Genomic DNA, 13,276 nt, shown 5'->3' with positions numbered 1-13,276 from the left:
CCAAGTGTCCAACCTGGCCTTGACCACTTCCAGGGATCCAGGGGCAGCCACAGCTTCTCTGGGCACCTGTGCCAGGGCCTCCCCACCCTCACAGTCAAGAATTCCCTCCCAGTATCCCATCTATTCCTGCCCTCTGGCAGTGGGAAGCCATTCCCCTTGTCCTGTCCTTTCAGGCATTTGTCCAAAGCCCAGAGTCCCTTTAGGCTCTGGAAGGGGCTCCAGCATCTCCCTGGAGCCTTCTTTTTTCAAAGCTGAACACCCCCAGCTCTCCCAGCCTGTGTCCAGAGCAGAGGGGCTGCAGCTCCTGGATTATCTCTGATGGACTCACTCCAGCAGCTCCAGGTCCCTCCTGTGCTGGGGCCCCAGAGCTGGAGGCAGCTCTGCAGGGGCGTCTCACCAGAGGTAATAATAATAATAATAGTAATAATAATAATAATAATAATAATAATAACAACAATAATAATACCTCCAAAAGCCTGTTCTCCAAACAGGCAGATCCCCCCTCCCCTGCTGCCCACGCTGCTGTGGCTGTGCCTGGCACAGCGCTGCCTCCCTGCGCTGCCCGTGCCCGTGCCCAGCTCGCACTCAGCACCTCTCTGGCTCCGCTCATTCCCGAGGAATTCATTCCACACCGAGGAACTCCCCAGCCGTGCAGCACACGAGACAGGGGAAAAAGGGCACCCAAACCGCAGCTCCGGGCTGGCCCCAAAGCCTGGCACCCCCATTTCCAACCCCCCCCGGAGCGGTGATTGACAGCTGTCAATCAGCGCCGCTGAGCGCTGCCCTCTGCCGCCACCTGGCGGCCGCGACGGGAAAACGCGCCCACCCCTCCCCCATCCCCCACCGAGCCCGGACCGAGGGGCAGCGGGAAGAACCGGGCTGTGAGAGCACGAAAGGAAATAAAGCACCGAGGCTGAACCCGGGAGAGGGAGATCTCCCCCTGCCCTGCATCAGTTGGGGGTGGAAAGGTGATTTATGCTGGGATTTTGGCGTGGTTTCGTTAAAATCACGGAACTATGGAATATTTAAGGCTGGGAGAGGCCTCTGAGGTCATCGAGTCCAACTGTTCCCCCAGCACTGCCAAGGCCAGCACTAATGCAAGTCCTCAGGTGCCACATCCAGACATCTCAAATCCCTTCAGGAACACGGACACCACCAGAGCACAGGGAAGTCTGTGCCAGTGCCTGACTCCCTCTCCATGAAGGAATTTTCCTAATACCCCACCTAAAACTCCCCTGGCACAACTTGAGGCCATCTCCTCTTGACCTGTCCCTGTCCCTGGGAGCAGAGCCTACCCCCTCCTGGCTGCCCCCTCCTGTCAAGAGTTGTGCAGAGCCAGAAGGTCCCTCCTGAGCCTCCTTTTCTCCAGGCTGAGCCTCCCCAGCTCTTCCAGGTGCCCCTGGTGCTCCAGCCCCTTCCCCAGCTCCATTCCCTTCTCTGGACACACTCCAGCCCCTCAAGGTCTTTCTTGTCACGAGGGGCTCAAAACTGAAACCAGGAGTTGGGGTGAGGGTCCCAGGCCCTGCTGCCCTTCCTGCAGGTACCAGCCTGAAAGCATTCCTGGGCACATCCTGAATCCAGAGGCCACCCCAAAGACACGTCCTCAGATCACGCTCACTTGACATCCTCACAGAAATCCACCTCCAGCTGGAGGGAGGCCCATGCCCAAAATCCAGCCCAAATGGTTCTCCTTGGGCATCAGGGGCTGGTCCAACCCCACCAGGAGAAGCTTCGGGTTGGAAAGGCAGCGCCTGACCTGCAGGGAGGCTGCCAGGACCTGCGGGAGCCACAGCGTGGGGTATCTCAGGGTATCTTGGGGTATCCTGGGGTATCCTGGGGGATCTTGGGGTATCCTGGGGGATCTTGGGGTATCCTGGGGTATCCTGGGGTATCTCAGGGTATCTTGGGGTATCCTGGGGTCTCTTGGGGGATCTTGGGGTATCCTGGGGTATCTTGGGGTATCCTGGGGTATACTGGGGGATCTTGGGGGATCTTGGGGTATCCATCCCAGCCCAAGGACTGCAGGGAGGCACCAGAAGCTGGTGGGAATCACCATCTCCACCAGGAGTATCCCAAGGGAGCCAAAAGCATCCCAAGACAGCCTTGGGGCCGTCACTGCCTCGGGGCAGCCTCTCCACCGAGCCAGGGGTGCAGTCCTGTTCCACATCCTGGCTGGATCCCTCAGAGGTGGGACAGGGAGGGGACACTGGGCACCCGTGAGCAGGACAGCGGGGTCACCCCTGCTCCTGCACCCTGCAGGTGACACCGGAGCATCCCCACCTCACCAGGACCTGGTGCTGCAGCCCCGAGTGACGCCCTGCTGCACCCTGCCATGCAGAGAGCAGGAAAGAACGAGCCAGAGGCACAGAAAATTATCAGAAACGTGTATTTTTTTTTCTTTTTAATAGTAAACCTCTTTACAACAAATATAGTGAAAGAGTTTCCAAACAAAACTCATAAGAATTTCTCATGGTTATTATTATTATTATCATCATTTTTTTAATATAGTTTTTCTTATTGTGGAATATACAATAACGCATCACCATACAGCACAAAAAAAGGAATATTGAAAAAACGAAATAGACGTCTCAACCACGTGCTGCAGTCCCTGGGAAGGAGCCACTGATTGTCAAGGGAGCAAGGACGGGAGGGAATGGGGACAGGGAGCGGGGATGGCGTCCCCAGGGCGCGGGAGGTTCTCAGTCAGGCCAGACCCCGCGGGTGCAAACACTCCAGAGAAAGATGGAATTAAGTCAAATATCCCGGTTAAAACATCACAAGCTCTCGACATAAATCCTCCCTCCCCTCCCACTGCTGCTGCTGGGCTCCCACTGCAATGCCCGGAGAGCTGGGCACGGGGAAGGGAACGCCCTGGCCCCTGTGCCCCGGCCGGGGACGGGCACGGCTGCCCCATGGCTGCCCACGGCTACCCCACGGCTGCCACCCATGGGTGCCCAATCCCTTGACTCGCACACACACACACACCCACACACACGGGTGGAGGAGCATCAGGGAAAAAAAAGAGGTTAAAAATATATATATATATATATATAATAGATACAGTTTCTCTCTCTTTTTTTTTTTTTTTTTTCCCTTTTAAATTGCTTCTCAAAACAATAAATAAAACTCCTCGGGGGAAGTGCACGTCCTGTTTTGTTTCTACCTGTGCAGCACCCTGGGGGGAGGATGCAGAGCTGCCTGTGCCGGTGCAGACGGGCTGAGCGGGGACATCCAATGAACCATCACACAGAGAAGCTGACGGGGGGCATTTTTTTTTCCTTTTAGTGCATCATTTAAAGGGTCTAGTCTATTTTACAAAGGTTTCTGCAGACACCCCAGAGTTTGCTAACACCTACCTGCTTAACTGAGCTATGGGGAGCCAAGGGGATGGGGGAGAACGAGGACCCAACCCGGAGGCCATGGGGGACACGAAGCGGGAGCAGCAGATGGTCCCCACCTCTCCAACATCTCATTTGCCTGCAAATGCTTGAAAAGAGCCGTGGGGAGGAGGGGAGTCACGGCCCAAGGTGGGCTGCTTCACCCCTGGGCCCTGGAGATGGCAGGAGCCCACGGGGACAGCCCAGCACTGCCTGACAGAGCATTTCCCTGGGGAGAGGATGTCCCTGGGCCAGTCTCTACGCCTCAGTGGCACGAAAACCTCGCTCTGAAAACCCATCTGAATCGAAGAAACCCCTCCCTGTCCCCCAGCACAGTGCTGGGATCCCCCCATGGCCCACAGTGGATGTGGGGGGCTGGGGAAGACAGCAGCTGCCCATCCCCACCCAGTGGGGAAACCTCAGCTCCCAGAAAACCATCCCAGCCTGCTCGGAGACGCAGCCTGAGCCACACCACCCTCTTCTGGCTTAAGTAAAGCACATTTCAAACAGGCACCGCTCCAGAGAGCGGAGCTCCGGAGGAAGAAACCGGGAAGGAACCGGCGCTTCCCTTTGCTAGGGGAAAGAGGGGAGCAGGAATGACCCTGCTCACTGCCCCAAGGTGCCTTGGAGCATAGCAGAGACCCAGAGCATCCCTGCACACCCAGGACCTCCCCGTTTCCAAGGCTCACTCAAACCCTCCTGGGTGTTGCTGACCTCTCGGACCCACGGAGGACACGCCGGCGTGTGGGGAGCCCTGTGGAAAAGCAGCAGTGGGACAAAGCCACTGCCTGCTCCTGTCCAGGAGCCTGGCACGGTGCAGGTGTGGGACACGGGAACCTGGGGAGGGGAGGCACGGGAAGAGCCAAGAGGGTTAAACAAGAAATCGCTGTACAACTCGGCCATGTCCAAAGTCAGTATTATTACAATATACTCTGACAAAAATATAATCTCATTTCATATCAATACAACAACAACAGAAAAAAAAAAACCAAAACCCCAAAACCAGTTTTCTGTACTGTTACCATTGCTAACAGATTGAAACTCGCTATTTACAATTACAGTAGCCAGGTAAAATACTACAGGTGAGAGACTAGAGAGAGGAGGGGCAGAGGGACAGAAGGGAGATAAAATTGCCAGGGAAAAGGGAAAAATAAAGGGGGAAAGGCCTTCTTACATCCCAAGCGTGGCTTCCTGCATTGGACAAGGAACGGTGATGGATGGAGGTAGTGAAAACATAATACTTGGTTTATGGGTCTGGTTGGGGTTTGTTTGTGGAAAAGAAACAGGAGGAAGGGAAAAAAAAAAAAAAGAGAGAGAAAAAAGTGAAGTGAGAGGGGAAGGTGGAATTAAAGGATAAATGTGGGAAACGGAAACCAGAGCAAACCTTCAGCTGAAGGCTACTGTTAGAGACTCTCCCACAGCCCAGAGAGAGGTGGATGGGGGTGAATTTTCATCATTTGGGTGGTGAAAATGCCCCAAACACCCCCAAATTGTGCCCTCAGCTGGAGGGATGGGAGGCAGATGTGGCACCCCAGATGGCAGAGCTAAAGGAGTGGCTGGGAAGATGCTCCTTCCCCACCTGATGGATGCTCTCCCTGTGAGGGTGGAGGGGACCCCCAGGGCACCAAGTGTCCCTCACCCCCAGCTGAGCTCTGGGCTGGCAGCAGCTCACAGCCTCTTCCACAGGACTGCTGACAAACATCCCAATTTGCACCCAAAGTGATGGGAGGAATCCCCCAACCAAGCAACACAAGGGGAGAAAAAAGTGTAGGTGACATTTTCAAGGAAAAGGTGGCGTTTTTGTCAATTTGCTTTGTCCTTGGTTTGCTGAAATTATTCTGGAGAGGGAAGTGAAAAAAGGGGAAGGGAAAGGAAACATGTTCTTCCTCTTCATCCCGCTTTCCCCCAGGCCCACGTGTGGCCTGCTGCCACCAGCTCTGGATTTAACTCTTCCACTGCCCTCAGACCCCAACCCTGGCAGTGGCCTCAAACACACAAAAATTGCAACAAACCCCTGCCCCAAGAGACTCCTTGCCACAAGCACAACCCCTGTGAGGCTCAGGTGCCCCTCACACACACAAAACCCACTGCCAGACCCCCTCAACATCGCCCCCCTCATCCAAACATCCAGCACAGCCAGGCTCTTTGCTGTCCCCCAAAACAGCCCCTGGAGCACGGAGTCACCCTGTCCCCTCGCTGACCACCCAATGCCACCTCATCACCTCAGCTGATCCACAGCCCCAAGAGCGGGCGGGACCACCCCACAGACCCATCACCATCCTCACTGCCCCCCAGCAGCCCTGCCCAGTATTTGAGGCTCTATCTATTATTTCGGGTCCTGCTCCATCCCCGAATTTCCTCCAGGGGTGGGCAAGTGACTTCCCACCCCATCCTTGCTCCTACAGCTGGCAGCAGCAGCAGCACCTGAGCCACACCCAGTGACCTCCTCCTTCCATCCTCCTCCTCCTCCTCCTCCTCTCTGCACCACACCCGGGCCATGCTGGCACACCCGGGCCATGCTGGCACTCCCGGGCCATGCTGGCACACCCGGGCCATGCTGGCACACCCTGGCCATGCTGGCACACCCTGGCCATGCTGGCACACCCGGGCCATGCTGGCACTCCCGGGCCATGCTGGCACACCCGGGCCATGCTGGCACACCCGGGCCATGCTGGCACTCCCGGGCCATGCTGGCACACCCGGGCCATGCTGGCACTCCCCATCCTCTCCGTGCCCCTGCAGGGGATGAACTCTCTCTGCCTCTGCCCCCCAACGCTGCTCCCTGGCACCAGCCCGCCCCAACACCCCAAAACCAGCTCTGCCAAGCCCTGGGAAAGACCAGCCTTCCTGGGCCGGGGGTCACAGCCCCCAGATCTGCCAGCCCCCAGCTCTGGGCACCCCCGGGCGCTCGGCGGGGAGGGGAGGGGGCGATGCCGCTGCCCCCGCCCCGGCTTACCTGGTGCGGGCTGGAGGATCCACAGAGAGTTTAGAAGGTAAAGATCAGAAACAGACTTTGGTAAGTAACCACACGTTTAGAAAGGAATATATCAGTTTGGAAACATCTCAGTGCATACTTCTTATATGAAAATATACACAAATGTATTTCATTCTCCAAAAAAGGAACAATTAAAAACAAAAGCAAACTAGCCCAAACACAATATATTAGCTGTTTTTTTGTTGGTTTTTTTCTTGTTTTCTTGTTGTTGTCATCCTTTAAAATCTTTTAACGCTACACTTTGTTCAGGTTACACTTTTTTTGTCTTTTTTTTTTTTTTGTAAATGTTTTTTTTCTTCATGCATTTTACACCTTTATAGCCTTTGAGAATAAATAAGCTCCATTTTGCTTCCACATCTCTAAAAACTGCAGCATTTTAACTATTGTCATTTAAATCGTGCAATTTTTTTTTGCAACACCCCTTTTTAAAAAATGGAAAATATATATATATTTTAAAACTAAACCCTATACAACGCATAAATTCCAAATTAAAAAAAAAATTATACACAATTGTAACTGTCAACAGTACAGATGAGCACAAGAAATAAAATTAGATCAGAAACGTATTTATAGAAGCACAAAGGAGGGTGTTGGTTTCTTAAGATTGTCATTCTTCTCGTTGTCTTTTGAAAATTAGGAGGAGTTTACCATATACTACAGTCTGGGGGGAAATAAAGGATAATGACCCGGACAAAAAAAAAAAAAAAAAAAAAAAAAGAATATAATAATAAAATAACCCCAAGCCCCCAACAAAATTAAACACCCCCACAAACAGCCCCCAAACCCCTTCCACTGCGACGTGAGGCCGACGCCGTGTCTGCCCCGGGGCACCCCCGCCTCCCCACGAGCCGTACTTGCCCGTGGCACCAGCCCAGGGATGGTCGAGTCCCGCAGGGGATGAACTCTCACTGCAGATCCGCTCCGGCACGGCCCAGCCTGGCCTGGCACGGCACAGCATGGCCCAGCACGGCACAGCCCAGCCTGGCCCGGCACGGCACGGCAGGGCCTGGCACGGCACAGCACCGAGCCGCCGGTGCCTGCCCCGCCAGGCACACCTCAACCCGCATCTGCGTCACCCAGAGCGTTTGTGTCTTGGGTTTTGTGTTTCCAGGCTCTCAGCTTCCAGGCAGAAGTGTGAACTTGGGAGTCAGGGCATGAAGTTAATGAGAAAAAATGTGGTTTTTTGGTTTTTTCCCCCGTCACGGCTGCTCTGAACCGACGGCTTCGAGCGCCTGGGGGTCCGCGCTGCTGCCTCCTCGCCGGGGTCTCTGGAGCAGGGCTCTGCCGGGCCCTCCCGCCGCGCCGCTCCCAGCGGGGCACACCCCGGCTCGTTGGGTTGAGTTTGTTTTTTTGTGAAGAAAACAAAACATAAAGTACGAAACGAGAGCGATGAGACGTCATTATCCCGCCTAATTTCCAAAGCAAGGCCGTGCAAAGAGCTCAGGTGCGCGTCCAGTACATCCGGCATCACCAGGTCGGGCGTCGGCGAGGGCGAGGAAGGATCCACGGCATCTCTCCCGCTTCCCAAAGGGCTGACAGAGATGGAGGGAGGGAGGGAGATCCACTTCTGCCTCCAGCATTCTGGGGGTGAGACCCGAGCGCATCCCTGGCACACAGTAGTGCCCACTGGGTTTGGCTCGGGAAGGGGACACGGGGGATTGGAACGGCACAAAACCTGCCAGGGGTCCTTTCCACCACCACAGGGCTCGCCTTGCCTAACCAAGGCCTTTCCAGAGCACGGGAACAGGAGAGGGAATTCCAAATTTATCATTGAGTAAAGCCGTCATTTGGAAAAGCCTTTGTGGCAGGAATTTGGTATTTCAAGGTCTGGAGGGGGGGATTTTATCTGGCACATCTCTCCATGCCGTGATCCACAAGCAGGGATGTTGGTGAGGAGTGGGTACTCAGAATGCTGGCACTGCTGAGCATCCACCACACCCTGAACCCTCCACCGGGTCTCCACACCCAAACAGCGACTGATTTTCACCCAGTTTCTGAAGGATTTCCTCTCCTCCTCCAACCACTCCCTTTAGGCCGCCCTATTCATTTCACAATAACCATCAGGGTTTTTTTGTCTTGTTTTTCCAATCAGAAACTTTGTGATAAATACTTTGGTGGGAAAAGTTTATAAAACCCCATAAATTTGCTTCTGGTTTGCCCTCATCCTGGGATGTTTTTATGCCATCCACCTCATTCTGAGGCTGAGCTGGCTGCTGGCACCTGGCAGAGGGATCCAGGAGGGGAATAAACCCCACGGTGACTCAGCTCCTCTCCCTTTGCTGTGTCTCAGGGTAGAGCCAAAGCCCAGGCAGCTCCCAGTTCCTCCACAGCCCCCAGGGCCAGCCAGGTTCCAGCTGCCAAAGGTGGCATCCGGGCAGGTTTTGTGCCAGTTTGGGACTGTGAGCACAGGGATGAGTGGGACTGGGGTGTCCCTGCACAGGGTGACAGGGCAGCAAGCTGGGAGGGGGACGGGGGACCGGCGTCCCTGAGGAGAGCGCCTGCAGGGAGAAAGGCCATCCCTAATGGCTGTGCCAGCTGGGAACGGTCCCTTCTCCTCCAAACCCTCCAACCATGGGCAGGCTGGTGCGTTTTGGGATCAGGGCACTGTCACCCAGCCCTGGGAAACTGCCAGAGCAAGTGGCAACATAAGGAAATTCCTTGGTTTTTCCGTTTTCCTTCCACTAAATCAATACTCAAGGCTCAAGCAGATCTTCTGCACAGCTCACCATCACCTTTTGAGGCCTAGAAACCTTCAGGCAAAATCTCATTAGGATCATTAATTCAGTTGCATCTTTCAATAAAAGAATAGTTTCTTCCCATTTTCCTGATTCAAAGCTTTGGCCCATGTGCAATTAGAGCGCATTTTTAAAATGCTTCTATCGATGTTGCTTGCTAAAATCCACAATTTGCTCTCAAAACCAGCAGTGACGCATCCCCTCTGCACACACCTGCTGTGCCCAGGTGGAGGTGAGGCATTCCTGGGAAATAGGAATTCCAGTGTCCCAGTGACTCTGGTCAGAAACAGAGGAATTCCCTGCTCTGGTAGGAAAGGACGCTGCCTGCACCCACTTCTCATACAAACATGATTAAGCCTTAAAAATCTGCCTCTTCCTCCCCTGATGCAGCTTTCCAGGACCCAGGAGCCTCAAACAGGCTGTGGATGTGGCTACATCCTGCTTCATACTGAAGCTGGGCTCTCCCAGACACCCTACCCTCCCTTCCCAGCTGGTTTGGGAAAACTGGTGTACGAAAACCCTTCTGGAGGAAAACCTGTGCCTACCAAAGCCCTTCAAGCATCCAGAGAGCTGGGTCATGTCTGAACTGCCCCTCCCTGCACAAGAACCCAGGAACACCCGGGAATGGCCAGGAAAGAGCATTTTGGGGGTGCTCTGTGCCCCATCTCCCCCTGGAGCCCATCCTGCTGCAGGCGCTCTGCCTTAGGGATATGGTCCCACTTCCCAGGGGGTGTTGCCAGCCAGTGGGCACCGAGTGCCCAGCCCGCCCGCCCGCGGGGGAGCATCGCCAGGGGCTGCTGTTTCTGCTGAGGACACGGACACTCCATCCCAGCCCCCATTCCCACACACCCGCGGCCGAGGAGCGCCGTATGTACTGCATGCGTCGCCTGCTGCGCTAGAATGAATGCCTACAAAATCCTAAAGCTATTTCTCAGGCAGTTTATGATAATTTCCCCCCACCCACCCCCAGCCCATCCCCATCACCCGTTTCGCCCCCTCCCGCCCCTCCCAGCCCCTCCCCGTGGCCCTGCTGGAGCTCCCAGGGACGGCGGGGCCCCGTTATGTGACCCAGGTATCCAACCGCATGCGCTTTACGGAGGGGCTCTCCCCCTCGGGCTCGCTGCCGGGTCGCAGCAGGCCCAGGGATGAGCCGAAATCGGGGCGGGCGGGGTCATCCCGCTCACTGCTGCCCTCGTAGGAGCTGGTGTTGCTGCTGAGGCTGTCGACGGGCGAGCGGCCGGTGGGCTCGTGCCGGGGCTGGTGGGGGAAGGTGCTGAGCGGGGTGGCAGTGTTCCTCTCCCGGTTGGGCGAGACGGGCTCCGACTTGATGCTGATGTTGGGGTTGGTGTTGACAGTCAAAGTGGTGGTGTGGGACAAGTGGCTCCCTTGTCTGGGCATCCGGAAGGTGGGGGGGAAGAGGTTGGGAGAGGAGGAGGAAGAGGAAGAGAGCAGAAGGGGAGGAAGGGGGAGAAAAAGATGGAGGAGGAGATAATGCGAAATCTCTCATTATTATCTTTTTGGTGGCTTTTTACCCTCCAGTGCACAGAATTCAGAACCTGCACACACTACAGCCGAATGAACCCATGATTATAAACCTGGATTACATTATTAATCTGGATTCATAATCAGAATTATGACTTCAGAATCAAAATTATGACTCCAGAATTCATAACTGTGCAGTCACCAGGATGCATCGCCACCGAGCTGGGATCAGACCCTGTGGGCAGCATCCCTCCTCCTCCAGCACCCCATGATCCAGCCCCAACCCCACCCACTGTCCCTCAGCGATGACCCAAATGCATGGAGAAGAGGGACAGGCTGTGATACCCATGTCCCATGGGTGTCCCTATGGCTCTGCCCCAGCATCCCTGTGGGCTGCACAGACCCAGCACAGGGCTCAGCCAGGTGGTTTTGCTCAAAACTGGGAACCTCCTCAACTTCTACTACAACATATTTTTGTCCAGGCTTTCCACACATCTTATGGCCCAACTAGCACAGGAGCTCCAGACAGCTGCTGAGGAAGCTGCTGCCTGCCCTGCCTGGAAAACATGCACCAGGCAGTGAGGAAACACAAAACTCCTCCACAAAAACCTGGTCCATCCATCCACTCCTCCATCCATTCCTTCACTCATCCATCTATCCCACCCCTTCATCTGTCCATCTGGGTTAGGGTTAGGGTCCATCTGGGTTAGTCCTCTATTCATCCCCCCTCATCTCTCCATCCATCCATCCATCCACCCATCCATCCATCCATCCATCCATCCATCCATCCATCCATCCATCCATCCATCCATCCATCCATCCATCCATCCATCCATCCATCCATCTCTCCATCCCTCCATCCATCCATCCATCCATGCATCCACCCATCCATCCACCTGGAAATGTCAGTGTCAGTGTCTGACTCAGTGGCTGGGGCAGTCACTGATCCCTCCTCTTCAAATCCTGCCTCTCTTTGTCCCATGGTCTCAATGTGATCACGGCCAAGTGCTTAAATCTTTGTGTAATTCTGTGTGTGGATGCTTTATTCCACATTAAAAGCGGATTCACTCCAAGAATCCTGCTCTAAGATGCAAGTGCTTGTATTTTGTGCCCTGGAGAAAAGCAATCTCTTTGCAATACTAAAAGCCACCTTCTTCTGTACCAACAGGGCACAGTTCCAACACCTCATCCTGCACTGTCCATCCCATCTGGCTGATTCTCAGCTCCCCCCAGGGGAGTGCAGGGATCAATCCCACAGTGGACAGGCAGGACGAGGCTCTCAGAGCATCCCCAGATCTCAGCCAGGGACTCTGGGTCACTCTTACAGGGACAGGACTCCCCAAACTTCACAAGCCAGCTGTGCTGGGCGCTCCTGCAGCTGTGCATGGGCACACAGCTCCTGCCCCCCAGGAACACTGCATGGACCCACCAGGGCCTGATACTGGGAGTCTGGAGAATGCAGGGGGTAGTCACAGATGGGGCTCTGCAGGTCTGGTACCCTCAGAGGAATTCCCCGTTTCCCTCTTGTGTCACTCACATTAAGTTTCCTAGTGACACCGGGACCAGGTGCTGCTGCTGTGGCTGTGGCTGCTGCTGTGGCTGCTGCTGTTGTTGCTGTTGTTGCTGTTGCTGCTGTTGCTGCTGTTGTTGTTGCTGCTGCTGCTGCTGCTGCTGTTGCTGCTGCTGCTGCTGCTGCCAGGCAGAGATGTTGCCAAGGGACAGCCCTCCAGGTGAGCTGAACGCTGGCAGCGAGGACAGCTCAGCGCTCGTCAGCTGATAATCTGCAAGGGAAGGAGCCCTGCAGTCATTCCAACGTCAGACCTGCCCCCACAGTGCCCTGAGCACTGACAGAGGATGGAGACCCACAAGAGACACCAATACACAGAATGCTGGGTCATGGAGCACAGGGATGCTGGCCAGAAGACACAACCAGTGTGTGTGGAATGGCTTGTGCTGGAGTCACAGAATCAATTAGGTTGGAAAAGACCTCTGACCAAACACTACACCAACTAAGTGCCACCAGAGGGACATTTAAAGGCCATCTAGTCCAACATGCAGGGACACCTTCCACTATCCCAGGTTGCTCCAAGCCCTGTTCAGCCTGGCCTTGGACACTTCCAGGAATGGGGCAGCCACAGCTTCTCTGGGCAGCCTGTGCCTGCACCTCACCACCCTCAGTGTAAACAATTTCTTCCCTATATTCAGTTGTATTCCACCCTCAAGGCATGAGCTGCTGGCAGGACCTCCCCCCTCCACACCCCACAGCCCTCAGCAGTGCCCCTGCCCCAGGCACAGCAGTGGCCAGAGCAGCTGGGTCTGCCTCCCCCAGGAAGAGCCATGGGCATGTGAGACCCCCAGAGCCACCTCCAGCCAGGTGTGCAGGGCACAGACACACTTCCTTCCCTCCCTGACACCCACCTGTACCTGGGGCATCCCCACCTGCATCTGGGGCATCCCCACCTGTGCCTGGGGCATTCCCACCTGTGCCTGGGGCATTCCCACCTGTCCCTGGGGCATTCCCATCTGTGCCTGGGGCATTCCCACCTGTGCCTGGGGCACCCTCACCTGTACCTGGGGCATCCCCACCTGTGCCTGGGGCATGCCCACTTGTACCTGGGGCATTCCCACCTGTGCCTGGGGCATTCCCACCTTTGCCTGGGGCACCCTCACCTGTACCTGGGGCATCT

At 55.3% G+C, this 13,276-nt stretch overlaps 1 protein-coding gene across 8 annotated transcripts in view; it reads right to left on the bottom strand.

Moving 5' to 3' along the window:
• Positions 1-10,101: 10,101 nt before the first annotated feature.
• MEF2D (myocyte enhancer factor 2D) overlaps positions 10,102-13,276 on the bottom strand; it is a 76,810-nt gene continuing 73,635 nt past the window's right edge. For 7 of the 8 annotated variants that reach the window (XM_063420445.1, XM_063420436.1, XM_063420442.1 and 4 more), the window contains 2 exons: positions 12,127-12,370; positions 10,102-10,497 (listed from right to left, as the gene is read on the bottom strand). In XM_063420445.1, coding sequence (XP_063276515.1) covers positions 10,167-10,497; positions 12,127-12,370 — 575 coding nt within the window. In that variant the 3' untranslated portion in view covers positions 10,102-10,166. The remainder of the gene's footprint in view (positions 10,498-12,126; positions 12,371-13,276) is intronic. The other variant, XM_063420443.1, reaches the window with a different exon arrangement.

Source organism: Prinia subflava, chromosome 31, assembly GCF_021018805.1.
Source record: "Prinia subflava isolate CZ2003 ecotype Zambia chromosome 31, Cam_Psub_1.2, whole genome shotgun sequence".
Classification (NCBI taxonomy): Eukaryota; Metazoa; Chordata; class Aves; order Passeriformes; family Cisticolidae; genus Prinia; species Prinia subflava.
The sequence above is the reverse complement of the archived record's forward strand: the minus strand, read 5'-3'. Positions and strand labels throughout refer to the sequence as shown.